The sequence below is a fragment of the Neolamprologus multifasciatus genome, chromosome 2, assembly GCF_963576455.1.
Source record: "Neolamprologus multifasciatus chromosome 2, fNeoMul1.2, whole genome shotgun sequence".
In the NCBI taxonomy this organism is placed as follows: Eukaryota; Metazoa; Chordata; class Actinopteri; order Cichliformes; family Cichlidae; genus Neolamprologus; species Neolamprologus multifasciatus.
The window spans coordinates 8525137-8544012 of NC_140440.1; the positions used below are offsets into that span (position 1 = coordinate 8525137).

The window sequence follows — 18876 nt, forward strand, 5'->3', positions numbered from 1 at the left end:
GGTGAACTTTGCTGAAAGTTTTGTTGATGATTCACTGGGTAAAATTATACTTTTTTTTTTTTTTTAAATTTAAGTAACATTGTGTCCAGTATAAGCTTTTTCTGTTTGGTGACTTGGCTATTTTGTCTTCTTATCAACGTTCTGTCAATAAAACATCTCAAGGATTACATATAAATAATAACTTAGAATAGGCCTGAACTGTGATCCCCTCAGTGCTGGAGAATTAGGCCTAATCCAGATTTATGACAGGCTGAAATGTATTGGAAAACGTTGAACACTTGCAGCACTGAAAGCTGGTTCGCATGCATCAGAGCATTATGTGAAAGATTACCTGTAACTAAAGTATACCGCTAGTTGTATATTATTATGAATTTGTAAGCCCAGGAGGAGATCTATACGGTCCTCTCCCAAAGCCCGAGCATCCTTTGGCACTTTGCTTATACGTAACTTTGCCTTTTGCGTCTTTTTTATCATCCTCTTCTGTTCATTTTAATTTGGTGTGCAGCTCCCCCAGTCCCCCAAATGAGAGCTAAATCGGCCTATAGGTCACTAATATATCGGGGAGGCAACTGTGACAAATTCCTTTTGTCTCCGCTTTGCTGGTACTTTATTACCCAGACGAGCAACATGGCCTGGAGATAACGATTCATCACGCACAGCCGGCAACCATAGACAACGCCTTTGGGCAAAGTCAGCAAGGGGCTTTCATATTAAGAGAGAGTAGAGAGCATGCGAGCATGCGCACGTGTGTTTGTGTGTGTTGGGATGTGCGTGTCTGAGTGTGTGTGCGTGTGCGTGTGTGTGTGCGTGTGAGGGGGGCGGGGGGTATCTTAATTGGCTATGGGGTTTTATTGCATTAGTAAAACTGCTGATTGCAAACCTGCACAGCATCACGTTGAGTTTACGTTTAAAACCTATAGATAAACATCCTATGGGCCTATTATAGATTTTTATAATGACAAAACAAGTTCAGGGATCTTTATTCAAAAATCTACAATAATTTAAGACGTTCTGCAGGTGTAGCACATTGGAAGAAAAAACAGTCTCTTTTGGAAAACTGGGTAATTGCCACCGCAGATTCGCAGACTGGGAGATATATATAAGTGGGAAATGTGGCCAGAGGAAGATATTTTAACTCGCACTTGAAGCTAGAGAGAAGATGGAGTCCACAGAGAACAGTCCCAACAGTGTTTCACAATGCGCTATGTCAGACGAACATATATAAGATTTAGCAAGATATGGCTCAAAACCTGGTGCTTTGGATGGCTAAAGAAAATAAAATCCAGAGAATTAAAAAAAAATCCAATAACCATTTAATGGATTGAAAATAATAAAAAGGGTATACAAGTAGAAGGAAACCCTGCTACAGGTCACAGGATAAGAAGTTGCTCGATCCATCTAAAGAGTCCCAAACTACACATTAGACATCAGATAAGTTTTAAAACCCCATCTTAACTCCCTGGTGTCTCATTATAATACGTTCATTTTACACGAGAGCTAATCATGGTGTGCAGTCTAAATTGTTGAGAATAATGAAACAAGACGCTTGGTGTCCTATTGAGCAGGCTCAGGTTGTCAAGCTCAATAAAGAGATCTCAGATATTACACCTACATTAGAGGTTTACACTTTAACTCTTTTGTTTAACATGATTATGTCTCTTAAAATCCTTCGGAAATGAGATGTCAAATAATCAATATGTATGTAAATGCTACTAATACTACTACTAATTACTATTATTATTATGATCTAATCGGAATATGCGATCTAACAGCTTCCCTCAGATCCCTCAAATCCCAGATGTTTTAGATTATAATCACTCAGAATTTGTGATAGGACGCATTCATCTAACGCTGACCCCACACACAAGTTGATCATCCTTTTAAAAGTCTGAATCTACATTACAGTGTTGCGCAACAATAGAGCAGTCGGCAATTTTAGATACAGTTCTGTAAATCGTGCATCAGTACATCAGATTTTCTATTTACTGGACATGGAAAAAATGGGATTCCCTGCATGCTCTGTATCCAAAAAGAAAAAAAATGTCACTTAAGGTGACGACCAATCAGACATCACATCACAGCTGCTGACATCACCAACAGGGAGAGATGTGTTACCCCAACGTGGCTTGCAAACATTATTTTCCGCCTTCCTGCCCATAGATCTTCCTGGTTTTGCATAAACGGCCAATTGCCTTGTCAGTAAGCTGATCCGAGTCTCAGTGCATCCTCCCGTCCCTATTCATTTTATTGTAACGCACAAATATAAACAGGCCTAATAGCAGCTACACTCGCACCGGTCTCGTCCCGCACCGTTATTGATATGGCCTCGAATTCACACAATTGATTTTTATGCTTCCCTCTAGCCACCTTGTGCAGTTGAGAGATATCTTTATTCGCACAGAAAGTGAAATAAGTGCGTAATAAAACGGTGATATATTAAATTCGTTTTTCCCCGTGTCGCGCTTTTATTATGAGCCATTTTTCATTTTTATTGAATTGAGACCCGACTGATCCACGCCGTCGCTCCGGGCGGGGAAAGGTTAAATAATTTGTGCAAATCAGAAACGCAGCTTTTCACATTTGGCTTCTTGATATCTGTCCTGCTATTTATTTGTTTAATTCTATCTATCTATCTATCTATCTATCTATCTATCTATCTATCTATCTATCTATCTATCTATCTATCTATCTATCTATCTATCTATCTATCTATCTATCTATCTATCTAGTTTTGTGATCGTGTGTATTGGAATGAGACTATCAGCGCCTACAGTGGTCACATCAAAATCTGAGATTTATGACTTCATTGTGCGCAACAAGCACCTTTACACTTGCTCACAGTTTTTTGTTTCATTTAGGATAAATTGTACTGCTATCAGCTGCCATCAAATCAGCGGAGATACCACACAGCTCACTGTCACTTCTTTTGATCTTCTGTCCGTTTCTACTGGTTAGAATATTGGTGAATAATGGATAAATGATGGTACCAACAAACTCTGGCGGAATATCCATGTGTCACTGTGTATGCAGTTTAAGTGGCTTCGTGGATTACACATAAAGTAGGAATAATTGAAGAGTAAACTGTTGTTTTCCTTAAAGCGTCCCCTTGCTATTAAGTTCTGTTCCAAATCATGTCCAGCAGCAGGTTTCCTTGGGGAAAGAATAAAATCCTAACAGATAACTGATTTGAAAACCTTGGTCATAACATAAAGATAATGATTATCAGACCATTTGCTGTCATAAACCACATAATGTTATTGTGGGAAATATTTAAATAAGTCTTTAGTTTATGTTCACAGACAACAACGTTCATTTTTTTGTCCTGTGATTTTCTCTACACTGTTGTTCAATTTAGATTTTTGTTAAATAATTTACTTTCTTAAAACTGAAAAAATATTATCATTCCTGAAGACCTAGCATAGTTCTCAAATCTCTGATACGTAGAGGAGCATTAAGGTGAAAGTAGCCACTTGACGCGGGCCTAAGTTCCACTAAATGCACGAAACCTTGCATTTGAAACCAGAAGAGCTGAATAAAAAATAAAAAGCTGCGGTTTCTTTAAGACATCCGAGCAAAACAACTGTCCTACCGTGGAGGCGGGAGGGAAGAAGAGAGGGAGGGAAGGAGGGTTGGCTGGAGGACCGAATGGCAGCTTTTACGCAGAGGGTAGTCTCACCTGCTGAAACGCACTTCACCATTCAGAACTACAGAGCCCTCTTCCGCGCTCCCCTCCAATTAATAAACACGCCTTCGAGGTCAGCGCTTCGTTTCGCTTCTTCGGGGTTGTTTTGTTTTGTCTTCAGCTCCATTTTGATGCGACGAGCTTGGTTATCCTATCATGACCCCAGCGTATGGATCGTCTTTGCCCGAGTAGGCGAACAAAGCGCATCAAGTCTCTCCAGAGAGGTGCCTCCCCCCCAAAATCTCGGATTTTTCTCAGTAAGTAGGCTACTCGGGATAGCCATTTGGCATTTATCGGCTGTTTTTCTTGTTGTAAAGCTGCCTTGTATCTAATTCACTTGGAAAGAACTCGCTATTAAAGATGGATACGGTATTTCTTAGTCCGACGGATAGGCATTTAATTTAGGGAACACCCGATCCCACTGTTGGACAAAAAATAATGGGAAGATTTTGGATAGCGCTGGACACCTTATTGGTTTCCTGGGAGTAGAACAGGCCCGTGTCGATGCTCGAAAGCAAAAAAAAAAAAAAAAAAAAAAAAAAGCTCACCACTGCAGACTACATCCAAATACTTCATTCCCAAAGGCGTGAATTGCTTTATGTCAAAAACACATCCGTGCGCTGATAAAATATACTGACAAGCACATTACGAACAAAAACTATGGAGCACACTGGGATCGAGGAGGTGAACCAGACGCACCAGCAGCAGCATGAACCCATCAGCTTCGGCATCGACCAGATCCTCAACAGCTCGGACCAGTCCAGCGGCTGCATGCTCCCCAACCGGACCGGTGACCCGGATTACGCGCTGGCCTCTAATGTCTACAGCAACGGGTACAACAGCGTCTACAACCCGGCCTGCTCCATGGCAGCAGCGGCGGGTTTAGCCGGCTCCTATAATGTCAACATGAACATGAACGTCAGTATGAACATGAACATGAACGTTAACGTGAACTCTGGAGGCGCAGGTGGGGTAATTCGGGTGCCGGCGCACAGGCCCATGCCGCCTCCGCCACCGCCACCCGCCGCTGCTGCTCCTCATCCACCCCCATCGACGCATCCACCGGGCATCGGACCCGGCATCCCCTCGATGCCGGGGATGGGAATGGGGAATGCAGCAAACTTCACATTTCCGTGGATGGAAAGCAGCAGAAGATTCGCCAAGGACAGATTAACAGGTAAAGAATAAATCTTATCCTGGTCCCACAACACTTGTAGTTTAATGTTTTTCATGAACACAGAGATAGTAGGTCAGAAACCAAGACCTCGTTATTTACCACCAAAAAAGTGAATATTTTCCTCACACCCACTAAAGAGGAAATTATGAATTTACTAACACTTGTGTTGAAAACAACCTCCGACCGACGAAGCGTGAAGTGGGCCTAATGGCTCAACAAAGTGGCGCTGATGATTTCATCTTTAGGTTGTAATCTATAACGAATCATATATGCGCACACAGTCAGTTTTATTATGCTGGAAGGGCAGCCTGATAAACGAGTGGAGAAATTGACTCGGACATGCTGATGAATCAGTATTGGACCATCACTCTCCATTTACAGCGGATGACGGATAACGACGTCCCCCGTTTTTTCATGAGGATGAATGATTTTTTTTCCCTCTCCCGGAGAGCCAATTGAGAAAGCAAGAAGATGAGTCACCGTAGAAACAATATATGACATGTTAAATTCTAAACAAGAATGTATGATAACGTATTATTATTATTATTATTATTATTATTATTATTATTATTATTATTATTATTATTTGAGCTGAGTAAATTAGGCTAGTAAATAGATATTAATAAATAGTAGGTTAAATGTTATGACACAGCAGTAACCTATAATTGGACAACAGCTACAATATTGCTTGCAGACTTACTCTAGCAGACTATATGTAGACTTCAGTGGGTTTTTTTTTTTAATTTGTAGTTTTTATTTCCAATTTTACTTCTTTCAGAACCAGCTGCTTTTATTTTTTGCCTTAAAAATGAAATTCACCGAAGTCGATTTTTGTGCCATTTGGGCTTTTAATGCCCACGATGAGTTACATAATTCCTGCCTATGTTTTTTATTCAGGTGTCTGCAAACACATGCTGCCATTTTTGTTCCCAAAACCCCACACGCCTTTCAACACTATCAGAATTACATGCTACTTAAAGGCTGACATCGTTTTGTTTATTTGTTTCCTTCTCAATCCAAAATGAGATATTTGCTTTACTTATTTAAATATTATATATATGCTTATTTAAATATTCAAATGTAATGCAATTGAAGATAAGTTCTTTTCTAGTATAACGACTATATATTGTTTATAATAAATTATATGAAAAACATACGAAAGATAATTCTCAGAGAGAAAATGGTAAAGAAAAAAAAATAACGATAGCCAATAAAATTTTATTGGAATAAGCTGAGATAGGTAAACGTATTTCATTAAAAACGATTTCTGCGTTCTCTGTTTTCTTTTTTTGGGTGGGGGAGGGGTGGTTCAGCTTATATTTTTCTCATGACCTCATTGCTATAAAGGAAGAACATCATGGATTTGCGCGCGCACGCCCCCTCCTCTCCATGCATTAAATATTCACTCTTCAGTTCTTTCTACCTGATTAATTATTAAATACCGGGGGACGATATGTCATCTGCAAAAAGATACAGTGTAAATAGGCTTATCAATTTTACTCATAGTCACCGAGGGCCCCTCGTTTAATTTCTCTCAGCTTTGTGTCGCTGTAATTATTTCGCAGCTTATATCTTTCCTCTGTATTGATCAGCCAAAGATCACCAGCAGCAGGACCAGCTACAGCAGCAACTACAGTAGCACTATCCACACATACACACACACACACACACACACACACACACGCGCAGACACACACATTCAGATATACACACACAAACACTCCAGATTTAGCCTGCTCTGTTTCCCATAAAAGGCCATAAATCAAATGGACTATCATCTATCCTGATGGGTAGAGCACCGTTTTAAATGTTTCTCCTTGTTTCTTGTTTTTCCTTTTCGCCTTCCAAGTTGAAACCGGAGGAGAAAAACGGTCCCGTGCAGCTTTAAACAGCTAAACATGTTGCCAAATGCTTCCAGCTCTGGCATTCATGGCAGGATTTCTTTCTTTTTTTTTCTTGCAGAGATGTAAACGAAACCTGTTAACTTGGACAATAGATTCTCATTTTTCACGCCGGGATGCCTCCCACATGGCACAAACTCGTGTTATTAATCACAGTAAGCTGGATTGGACTGTCGCAAAAGATTTACGGGTTATAGGGGCATCATTTATCCATCTGTAAAGATACACTTCATGTAGCCTACTGATGAATCCTTGGTGGTCACCCACTCCTCTGTGTATTCACTCAGCGCTTACAGGCCTAAAATGTTGTGCGCCAGGCTATTTTATTACAACTAATTGTGTTATTTTATTTTTATTTATTTCTGAAGGACGAGTGAAGAATTAAAATAAGTTCACCAGGGTTAGCTAGCTGCTATTTTCCATCTGCTGTTCCTGAACATGTAGGCAAAAATCAACCAGAGAAGAATAAAATCATACATAAAGCCGCACCGTGCGTAAAAGTACACACGCACTACTATAGCAGCAACAGCAGCAGTAGTAGTCGGAGGCTAACAGTAGCCACCTTTATTTTTCAATGTACTCTGCTCAAAAAAATAAATAAACCCGGGTTCAAGATTTATTTGTAATGTTATTTTTTTTCACATTATTATTTTTTTACGTCAGAAACGAATTAAAAAAAATAATACATTAATAACATAAAACATATCACAATAATATGTAATGAAAATTAAGACTAGTTAGTAACTGAAGAAAAATGTAATGGATAGTGAAATGAAAAGTGGGCTTTACAGCACAAAATGTCAAGTAAAATATGTACTAATTTTAAGAAACCAAGCCTTTTACCACTAGTGATTACTACTACTACTACTAATAATAATAATAATCTAACAGAAATTTGTGATCTGTGATGAAGGATCAAAGTACATAATAATATGTTCTTTGAATTGTTTGGACATTTTGACAATAAACAGAGAAATAATACAGCGTCTTTCACCGTAGACCACCTAACAGCAATAAAAGAAATATAATTAAAGCGCCTTTTCTCTCCTGTATATCTGTGTCTGGGTGTAAATGGCAGCAGGGCCGAAAAAAATATGATTTTATTTCAGAGCTGAACCCGCTCCTGCCCTTTTGCTTCCACGCTGGCCTGATTTTCCGTGTGACAAAAGACAGTATCCCTGCTTTTTGTTGCGTATAGTGTAATAAATAGCAATATATGTTCATGTTATATTTCAATATCCCCTTTAGAATCCTTCACGGATATATTTATTAGATTGCTACAAAGGTAATATCCGCCGTGGGGACGGGAGGCGCTGTCACCGGGAAGTGTTATTAAGTATAAGTGGTTTTATTATGGCAAACATATTCTCCACGGTAGCATTTTATTTTTTGATATGCTTATGCTAAATTGTATTATCCAGGCAACAGATTTAGCATTCGCACCCATTTTCTTTTCCATTTGATGAAGAGGGGGAACAAAATGTGCGATGTGTTTTGCAGCATTTATTTTTGGTTGCTGGTGATTCTTTTCATTTTCTTTGTTTCATGGGAACACTTACATGATCGCTTTTTTTGTTGGGGATAATGGCCACATACAGACTGCTTAACTGTTTCCCGAGCTATAGGAAAACAATTAATTATTAGAAAAATAATTATGTTTTATAGCTTTATTTAATAACTCATTTCCTAATTATGGAAACTCTAAGCTCGTGGGACTTATTATACCCTTACATTTGGAATCTGTACAGGAGTGGTATTCTTCTTCAGATACAAATTACTGCCATCAGTATTTCTGATATATTTCAGATTTATAAAATTTTGACTACTATATTTGTTATTCCATATGGCTTTAATTTTCGGTACTATTATTTGTAACATATTACTTATAATCCAGTTATATCCAGCTAGTTTACACTGACTGTCACTAAACTAAGCTACTCACTGATGCAATTGAGCAAGGGTATTCTTAATTGGTTTGGCTTAAAATCCAGCACATTGCATAATTCATTTTGATTCTATACTGCAGTTCACAGTCTCGATAATTATAGTAATGGATAAACCTGAAGGCATATGGAGTAAAACCAAAGAAAAAAAAAGCATTAAACATGTCTGGTGGGGTATCACACCACGGGATCATATATTTATCAGGATTTTGCACACTGTAAAGCAAAGCCTTGCTGTACTTGTCAGGTCTAAAGGGTGTTGCTGCATGTTAGGTTGCCTCTGAACGTGCTTGTATGTGCCTGGCCCATTACTTAGCTCACAGATGGCCTGAAATAGCCATCTAATGCTGTATTAGTTAGCCAGACCTGCCGCTGGGAGCAACAACAGGCACGCTTGCTTTCTCTGTGGGACCCATAAAGCTCCAAATAGATTTGGGCAAAGACACAAAAAGCAAAAATGATATGTTGCTTAACACATGTGCTGTTCATTTAAGACTCCACTTTAAAGTTACTGTAAGAATGTGGCTTTACAGGAGATTTAGAAACACACTATGAAGTCCAATAAGGGCCGTATAATTCAGTATTAAGGACTGTGGAGGTGCTCCAGTCCATTGTGAGCACCTATAGTAGTGTTATAGAAATATCTTGGGGATTTTGTCATTAGAAACTCATGATTAAATACTACAGATGCCGGTCTAAGTCCCAAAAGGAATATTGGAGGGGTACAATTACCATTTTTTATTATTATTGAGCATCAGAGCAGCACATAATGTGAAATTATTATAAGAATATTAACATAGAAGATTAAAAATAATAATGAGAGGGAACGAAGAGGTCATGGTCACTATAAATCCATGCAAAAGCCAATAACTGTAGCACATTTTCACTTCAGACACTAAATCTGTGCTGCTAATTTGCACTTACGTGATGTTAACTTTATGTGACCTACCGTAACAGTGCATAGTAGCTATTCATCTTTACTTTACAAATCATTTGTTTGTGTACGCTTCAATTTGCCACTCGTGTTCAGCACCATCAGGGGACGTTGGCGGCTCCCTTGAAATGACTGCCAAGTGCGTAATAATTTCATGTTCTATTTTACATCCAAATTGTCAGCGTCTGTATAGCAAATGAATTTTCAAGTCGCTGAAAACTCTGAGAACAGCAGCAGCAGCAGGAGCAGCACGTAACCCTGAGGGGACACCTATGCAGATGTTTTCATATTCATTTTGGCTCCTGGTGAGCTTTTCTGACAAAACAAAAACAAATAAACACCCTGTAAGACAGCAGGCAAAACAGCTTGCTGGGGACGGATGACATAGAGATAGAGAGAGAAGGAGAGACGAAGACAGAAAGTATATTTTTTTTCTCTTTTCTTCTGTTGATTTCCATTCAGAATGAGAATGTGGCTCGGGAGTGGATCTATGGCCAACGATCTCATTACATTTATCGATCTTCTGTTTACCCATGGCTGACAAAATAGACAGGATTCATAGATATTTTATGATGCAAGAAGATAAGTTGTTATTAATACCCGGCAGTTGAAAGAGAACCACGAGGCACTGAGGCAGAGAGTGAAGAAAAACACAATGTACACCCTTACAGTGCAAAACTGCAGTTTATATTTTTGAGAAGGAACAGTGACTAAGCGACAAGAGACAAAGTAAGACAGTACAGCAAGACTTTGAAATAGCATTTATTACAAAGTGTCTATATTCTAAATAGTAATGCGTGTAAAGTTTATGGCAGCCTATCCTGCAAAAAATGATGTCACTGTGCAAGATGTTACACAATTGCAAATTGAGGTTATTGCTTGAGTTGTAATGACACACGCTTCATGTTTGTGCTCCAAGACATTTTGCAAATATCAAATATTTTTTAAATGTAATTATTGTGATGAAAAAAGACCCACCAAAATCTACTTTCCTTCAGAAATTGTGTTTTGTTAGGCTTGCAATTATATTATGTAGGTCTGTGAATAGTACTTATGGAGCTTCATCACATTGTCAGAGGATGACCTTGGCTGTAGGTTTTTGATTGGTCAGCCAGGGCTTGATTTATCTGTATCTGTGTAATCCTGCTAGATGTCACTTATTTTTTTTCTGAATGGCATATATCTCATTTCTTAGCTAAAGATCTCCAAACGCTAACTTAAGAGACTAGAAGCAAATGGCATTAAAGTAGACTCTGTTCATCATTTAGGCCTCCTTCATGTGATTAGCTGCTATGCGTCGGTGCCCGCCCGGCGGCAGCTGCTGCTGTGCTCCAGATGCGGGACCTCACTGTGTCTCCCTTTCCTTTAGGGGAGCAGGCAGAGGAGAGCCGAGCCGGAGAGGCCACAGGGGGGCCGGGGGCCACCGGATCCCTCTGTCCTCTCCCCAAGGGAGACATCGGCAGGGTCCCTGTCTGGAGCACGGTGGAGACATTAGCCAAATGTTATTACCCCGAGCTTGCCCACCTGCGAGACGGCAATGGCCTTCTAGCAGACTATCCTTTTCCAAAGGGTGCTTGCCCAGGTGAGTCACCCCCTCTCCCCCACCAAAAAACCTCACCTGTAGCTAATTTTTAAGAGCCACCATCGTGTGCCACCAGAAAGCATAAACTGGATCTAAAACAGCATTTGAAATCTTAATATGTGTCAGTATTTTTCACGTCTTTATCCTCTAGCACTTTAAATTTTGAAGTGATAATTCACATACCATCTTTCTACTTCTGCCTCAGTTACTTTTTCCTTGGTTTTTCTGTTTGCACATCTCAGCGTGCTCTTCAGAAATGGAAAATGTGGCAGTGACGTTTATCTTCTTCAGTTGGCAGCTTCTAGGCCTTCTCTTAAGACTCCCCAAACATCATAGCTTTTTTTCTCAGTTAGCAGCAAATGAACAATAATTTTTATCTTACCAAGGAATGGAAAACTAACTAGGTTTATGAGTCTATAGAAATAAATCCTCAGGGGAAATACATTTATAATTCAGAAGAACAGGTCACTCCAGCTTAAAAATGGAAATAAGTAACCAATCAAGCATTCATGTTAAATCTCTAGAATTTTACAAATTTAAAACACTCATCAGACAAATTAATCCTCTTTTTCCTCCCTCTTTCAGCTGCCCTCTCGCCCTTTTCTGTGACCCGTCGAATCGGCCACCCGTACCAGAACCGGACGCCACCTAAGAGGAAAAAGCCTCGCACCTCCTTCAGCCGGGTGCAGATCTGTGAGCTTGAGAAACGTTTTCACCGACAGAAGTACCTGGCATCGGCCGAGCGTGCCACCCTGGCCAAGGCGCTGAAGATGACGGATGCACAAGTTAAGACCTGGTTTCAAAACAGGCGGACAAAATGGCGGTAAGATTACAGCAGGGTGTTATTGGATGCTAAAGTAACATAATTCTCCGTTCTACGTGTCACGTTTTGCTCTTTGTTTTGCATCCCACTATATACTTAAGCAAAACAAACAGGCCTTGATGGTTTTTGACTTCATTAGGACAGGATGTTTGCTCAGAATTACAAATCTTCTTGTCCCACAAACTGACATTACAGAATGTGTCTCTGTTTTACACTTGCGTCCAAAAATGCTTACTAGTGTCTTACTTTGAAGACAAGTAAAATGGCCCACATTGCATTGAAGGAGTTGTACAACACAACACCTATTTTGCTTAGCTTAGCTGCCAGTTGAGGCCAGTTCACTTGACCAAGCAAAATTACTCCTGAGCCTCCTGAAAGGCCTTTTAGAAACCTGCTGTCCAAAGCAATACTGAAACACTCACAGGAGGAATTGACTGCAGAGTCCATGAAAAAAACACACACTCATTCACTTCATTCTAACTGTTGTTTATAGCCATTTGAAAGTAAATGAGTAGTAAATCAAATTATGATGCCCTGCCCCTTGTTAAAGGAGCAGGATACATATTTCAAACGCATATTACACACAGCTAAATTACCTTAAGTCATTACGCTAAGGGTTTTTATGTGTAAATGGCTTTAAAGCTTTTTTGAATGATTTTCTATTTAAAAGTTAAAGAAAACAGTTAAAAATCACTGCCTTCTTTGTTGTAAATTAAAGTATAATATAGAATTTTGGTTTAAGGATGTTCATTTACATTTAAAAAAAAAAAAAATTCATTTATAGAAAAAAATCTTTAGCAATCATGTCCTTAAGCCATAAATGCTAAGGCACAGTTTCCACTACAAAGTGCAGTAAAAATGAATTTGCTTAAAATAAACAGCAGACTGAACGGCATGTCACGAGTAACAAGGGAATTGGCTTAACTCGCTTTTCTGATTTCCTACTTTTGCTGAGATTTATGCCATTTCCCTGTAGTGTGCACCTGATAGGATGAGCATGAGGGATGTCTTTGTGTGACGACTACGCGAGTAACAAGAGGATGATCAAATCAACAGCCAGGGAATCAGATTATGATAATGCTGTTAACAATAATGTGTGGCTAATGGATGGAGGTTGGCGTGCTTGAAAGAGTGTTTTTAGAGGTGTGCTTATGCTGGTGATTTCTAGCTGCCATTTGTATTTTGCTTTATATTTTTAAGAGAATTGAACATTTATTACATGTTGTTTAACATAGCATTTCCAAATGTCCGTAAATAAATCACCATGAATTATTCTGTTATGGTAATAAGAAATTTTCAAGACTGATAGAGTAAAATGTTCCACTGTTTATAGATATGCTTGCCTTTGTAAAGTAATTCAAGTAAATTGCCAAAAGTATTTACATTCACTATTTCAATTGAAATAGAAGTGTAATTTTTGTTGAGTACTAAAACACCAGTTCACTCTGGAGGTTTTCCAACATAACTACAAAACAGGCTGTTTTTTTAGGAAGACGCACGACTTTTCAACGCAGCAAATGTTGATATCAGCACAGTGCATATACAGGATGTGCGTAGTCGTTTCTTTGAAAAGAAAAGAAACAGATGCAACTTTTCACCTTGAGGCAGGAAGTGCTTTGTATGTCTTCCCCCTCTATTAGTCACGTTCCTTCAGCAACACCTGTCACTCATCTTGATCAGCTGTCGCGTAGCCAAAAGCAGAAGGAGTATCTGGCACAGGTGTAGCACAAAGACAGAAGAAAAAACAGGCAATTTGCAAATCCACAGGATTTATTATGGAATAAATAAATATATATATATATATATATATATATATATATATATATATATATATATATATATATATATATATATATATATATATATATATTTTTTTTTTTTTTTTTTCTTGTTATTTTAAGGCATTGCGGCATATGATTGAAATTCTTCACCACAAGAAAAAGACTGCCAGCTTTTTCTTGGTTTTGTCAATTAGAAATGATAATAAATGAGCCTGGATATGCTAACTTATCCAGGAAAAATTTAACAGAAGCACCTAAAACAGAATTGCAGATCTATTCTACATATGTCTGTTTAAAAAGTAAAGAAAGAAGGAGGGAGAGAATCCCACTGTTTCTTTTTTTGAAGCATAGCACACTGCTAAAACGCTCTGGCACGTGATACAAGTCGATACTGTGTACAATCGCCATAAAAAGAAATATTATATTGGTCTTAAATCCTCCTTTGCTCTCCTTTGTCTCCTCCTTTCACCCAGGAGACAGACTGCGGAGGAGAGGGAGGCTGAGAGGCAGCAGGCCAACCGGCTGATGCTGCAACTTCAGCAGGAAGCTTTCCAGAAGACGTTGAGCCAGCCACTGCAGCCGGACCCACTCTGCCTGCACAACTCCTCCCTCTACGCCCTGCAGAACCTGCAGCCCTGGGCAGAAGACAATAAGGTGACCTCCGTCACCTCTGTAGCATCTGTAGTGTGAGCGTGTGTGAGTGTGTGTGTGTGTGTTTAGAAGAGAAAGGGAGGGAAGGGGAGAAAACAGAATGTCTTGATCAAAGTGTCCAAAGTGTCGTGAGTGTGAATGGACACAAGAGAGGATTTTCTTCCAAGACTGACATTCAAAAACTCAGAACCATTTTGGGATATCATAGATGCAGGATGCTTACTTTGGAAAAAAAAACAAATCAAATAATGGACAATGTGCTTATTCACTCATTGATCGTTACCAGCAACATGGTGGGGAAGAGTGTGTAGAGAGAAAGACACAGCTATCGGTTACTGACCAGACCTGCAAAACACTGTTTGCGGACTTCACAGCACAGGAGCCGCACTTACATTGATGTTTGTCAAAACTAAGCAAGTCTAAAATTGTTATCTTAAATATCTAAAGCATGTTGAGTAATTCCCTGCCTTACACCAAGTTTCCGCTCTCCCTTCAGCTGTCGGTCTAAAAGAGAAGAGGGCACTTTATCCCTAAGTGCCAGGAAACAAATGGACACCTCTGTACATGCCCAACTGTCAAGACTGTACCCTCTTTTGCCTCTGGATCCCTCACAAGGTGGCAGAGAGACTCTCTGCCAATAATGGCAAAAAGAGACCTCATGTTTTCGCTTTTGACTTTGTAACAATGTAGTAAATGCATGTTTCAACCCTTTTCTGTGTGCACTCGGATGTACCATTGAAGTCAGCGGCTGCCAAGGTGGATCTCCTCCCCAACCGCAGTGTTCAAATGGTAGTGGATTGGTGAAAGCCCTGATCACGGATTCCTCATTATGTCGAATTTAAAGGTGTTTTATATTAAATAATATTGTGACTTTTTGAAAAGATGACAAACCTCTCCGTTTTTCTTGCCTCTTATTGTCTTGTTGGGTTCTCTCACTCACTTCCTGTTTGTTGTTTGTCACCATTATGAAAACTGTGCAATAATACTTTATGATTTTAGGGATGTAGTTAGCCTCATGGGAATTGGCTATGATTACACATTAAAGTTTCAAACCACCCAAAGGTAAGATACCATCAAACTGTATGAGTAGGACAGAGCAATACCTTTTTTTATCCATAAAAACTGATGACTACAGCTCCCATGTGTGAACGTGAAGCAGGGCGTTGCCGAAAAAACAGCAAGCGTGCTCGGCAAAAGCCTCCCTGGATAAATAAAAGGTTTGAAAACCGATGCCAGCTCAAATTAGAATGAGAGTACATGAGAAAGTACGAGCTGTGCCTGTGCCAAATGAACATCTGAAATGCGGCAGCCTGATTTTGTTTGTATTTTTGTTTTACTCCACTGAACTGCGAGGACTTAACGAAGCAGTTGTCCAGTGATTGGTGCAGGAAACCAAGCAACAAATGAAAGGCTAACAAGTTTAGCCTTTTTCTGTGGGTCACTGATTGAGATAGGGTCTCAACAGCACGGATAGCAGGGAACGGCTGAAACTATCGGGGGCCAGATATGGTGTTTAATAATGCCATTCCTTCCTTCATTCCAGCACAAAAAAACATATTACATAACCGAGTGAGATCAACAGTTACCTTAAACAAGAATTTTGATGTTTGATTTGATCAGAGTTCATTTGCCTTTTACTGTAATCCAGCAGGAATGCAAATCTCAACCCTAAATAATCTCTCAAATACCTGTTGCCTTTTTTATGGTTAATGTATCTTTACGTTTCGAAAGAGTTTCTTCTCTTGGCCAAAAAGAATGCGATTAAACTTAAACTTACGGTAAATGTACAAGCGGAATGCCAAAAGACAGCACTATTATTTAGAAAACGAAAACAAAACATCCTCTATTGGAGAGTAGCCATTTTTGGTGTTTGCCTCCATTGTTGTCTGGGCGAATCGTGGGCACCTGTGCACCAGACAGTCGCAAACATTTGTTATCAACACATCCAGCCTATCGTGCTTATCGCCCAAGTCAAAACAAAAATGACCTAGGCAGACCTAGGCACAGTAAACACATCATTCAGGTTCCCTGCTTGTAAATGAGCCTTCAACACAAAGAACGTCACAGGAAATGGGCCTTGTTGTGCTCTATCTTGTTTCCTTAACAGTGAGCTACTCAGTTCCTTTGGACTGCAAAGCATAACACCAACCTCTTGTTAATCTTGGCTGTACCTGCCACTGAAAAATACCTATCAGAAGGCCTGTCCCTTACCTTCTTTTTTGAGATCTGCCTGTTTGAGCCTTGCCTTTCTCTTAGAGCAGCTTGATGATGTGGTTCGAAACAGCTGTCTGCAGCTGCAGCCACCCTCAACAACCCTCTGTTTTCTCAGAGGCATAGTGCCAATGTTTAGTCAGTTTCCAGAGCGTCTTGCCTGGTTGAGATCGTGTCAGTAACAGCCAGCTCTCCAGGTGATGCCTCCTCAACCCCCACTTCCTCCGCTCCCTGCTGCTTTCATCTCTCTATCTCGAATGCCTTGAAGACGTGACTTGGCCCATTTTAGAAAAATTCCTTCCTTTTACCGTTTTCAAAACTGCTCATTGTGTTTTGCTACAGGTGCTTAAAGATTTTTTTCCTCCTCTCCTATCATGGCACTGGATTTTTTTTCTCCCACCCCCCTCTCTGTTGCCACTGAGGAGCCCTGTCCTTATCCAATAAAATGTCACCACACAAGATGAACAAGAACAAAGAGGCTCAAGGTATATCAGACTTCCTATCAAGCATTTTGTTTTGAACAGGAGCACCATAAACGAAAAAAGTGCTCACCACGTTGTGCTCTGTCTCCTCCAATCAGCTGTTTCCATTCTTGAGAAATGCAGTAAACATTTAAGCCGTTATCAGGCAGTTGTTGACGCTTCGGTGGGTTTAGCTCTTCGAGCATTGAAAGTTTGACTTCTATAGTATGACTATCAAGTCAGATCTGCTCTTGTGCAATAAATATTTCCTATTTGTTATCACCCTGCATATTTTAGTGTCGATATATACATCTATCTATCCATCTATCGACATATATATATATATATAAGTAAAATGCCTGTGACCTGCATATTTGGCACAAAAAGCATAATTTTACAGCCTCATCTGGACAATAAATACACTAAATTCCATTTAATCCAGTGACATATTTGTCATTCTTTACAAAACCAAGCATCTGATAAGGTTTATTTCCAGACTGGCTTGATGCCATGACACCAATGTTCAAATGCACAAACATCCCATGGCATATCTACCGCATAAATAAGCAGGATATAAATTCTTTGAGATTCTTTTTTTTCTAGATGTATTGTCATCACTCAGCAGTTATAACAACTTTTCCGTCTGTGGCAGCTGCAATATTTCAGAGGAAGGCAAACACAGTCTGACACTGCCAAACTGCTAATGTGTTGACACGCGAGGCTTTGTTGACAAAAGGTCGTCTATGGTTTCTTGGCTCTAATGTAGCACTGTGATCCTTTTGTGTAGCAGAAAATGCTCAATGAAGAAGAACTCTACTGAAGATTAACAATATACTTGGTAGCGGTTTGCACTAAATCTGCAAAATACTCCAAAGGTGATCTGTGCAGTTTACCTCTAATGCTTTGTCAAGTGTGACAGATTCTTGAAAAAGGTGCTTATAAGCAGGTTATTACATGTGGGCAAATTAGGCTTGTCAGCAAGTTTAGCTCTGTTTGATAAAACACCCAAATAAGGTTAAACAAATTTATTTTTTACGTTTGATGAAAAGTTTGAAGCACAAACAATAGATTTTCTTAGAGAAATGTTATTTTGACTAAATAACTAATACTAAACACATCCATGGACGGGATTCGGCCTGAATTGGCAAGTAAAACCCTAACATTTACAAAGATATATAAAGTCATACAGAATATTTAACAAAAAGTGCACATGATTTTATGGTAGAGAAGTAGAAGGCAAGACGGTTAAAAATATTGGTTTAATATGATAATTTTAAAAAAACAAACAAGGAAATTCCATAAGGATCAAGTCAGAAGTCAAAGTGACGAATGAGGAACTCTTTCTGCTGTTTGATGCCACGACATGAATAAACTCTGTCTGTTGACATGCTATGCTCTCATGGCTCTCTCTTTGATGTACACACATATACAATTGAACCCTAAGTGTGTGCAACCAGTTACACTTTTGCATATTTACACATAAGAATGCATACAAGGAAAAGAGAACAAGGAAATGTGAGCATTTCCCTGTTAAGGTTAGGAGGGAGGAAGATTTATACATATGGGAATATGTACATGGGAACATTTCATTGTATGTTCTTTTTATCTCATATGGTAAAATTATTCTAGCATAACTGTAATCTCAAAGAAGTACTTAAATTTTTTATTAAGCAGTATAAGCTAATTGGTGATAGAAAATGACCGGTCACCAGCAACTTCATACATTCATA

The 18876-nt window shown here is 39.3% G+C and overlaps 1 protein-coding gene across 3 annotated transcripts; it reads left to right on the plus strand.

Moving 5' to 3' along the window:
* The first annotated feature begins 3521 nt into the window (after positions 1-3521).
* Positions 3522-17443, plus strand: tlx2 (T cell leukemia homeobox 2). 3 transcript variants are annotated; one of them, XM_085180502.1, is made up of 5 exons: positions 3527-4859; positions 11007-11219; positions 11805-12042; positions 14297-14477; positions 14971-17443. In XM_085180502.1, exons 1-5 carry the CDS (start codon positions 4343-4345, stop codon positions 14980-14982), a joined length of 1161 nt encoding a protein of 386 aa, XP_085036628.1. In that variant the 5' UTR covers positions 3527-4342; the 3' UTR covers positions 14983-17443. The 3 variants fall into 3 exon arrangements, with proteins under 3 accessions (XP_085036621.1, XP_085036636.1, XP_085036628.1); XM_085180495.1 differs by lacking the exon at positions 14971-17443 and having other exon boundaries at positions 3522-4859; positions 14297-14964; XM_085180510.1 differs by lacking the exons at positions 11007-11219; positions 14971-17443 and having other exon boundaries at positions 3524-4859; positions 14297-14964.
* The last annotated feature ends 1433 nt before the right edge of the window (positions 17444-18876 follow it).

What these genes read in the sequence shown, in the direction of transcription:
- tlx2 (XM_085180495.1), top strand. Translation starts at nt 4,343, where the DNA reads ATGGAGCACACTGGGATCGAGGAGGTGAACCAGACGCACCAGCAGCAG. An exon ending in CGCCAAGGACAGATTAACAG is followed by an intron (nt 4,860 to 11,006) that starts GTAAAGAATAAA and finishes CCTTTCCTTTAG; the next exon opens with GGGAGCAGGCAGAGGAGAGC. An exon ending in AACAGGCGGACAAAATGGCG is followed by an intron (nt 12,043 to 14,296) that starts GTAAGATTACAG and finishes CCTTTCACCCAG; the next exon opens with GAGACAGACTGCGGAGGAGA.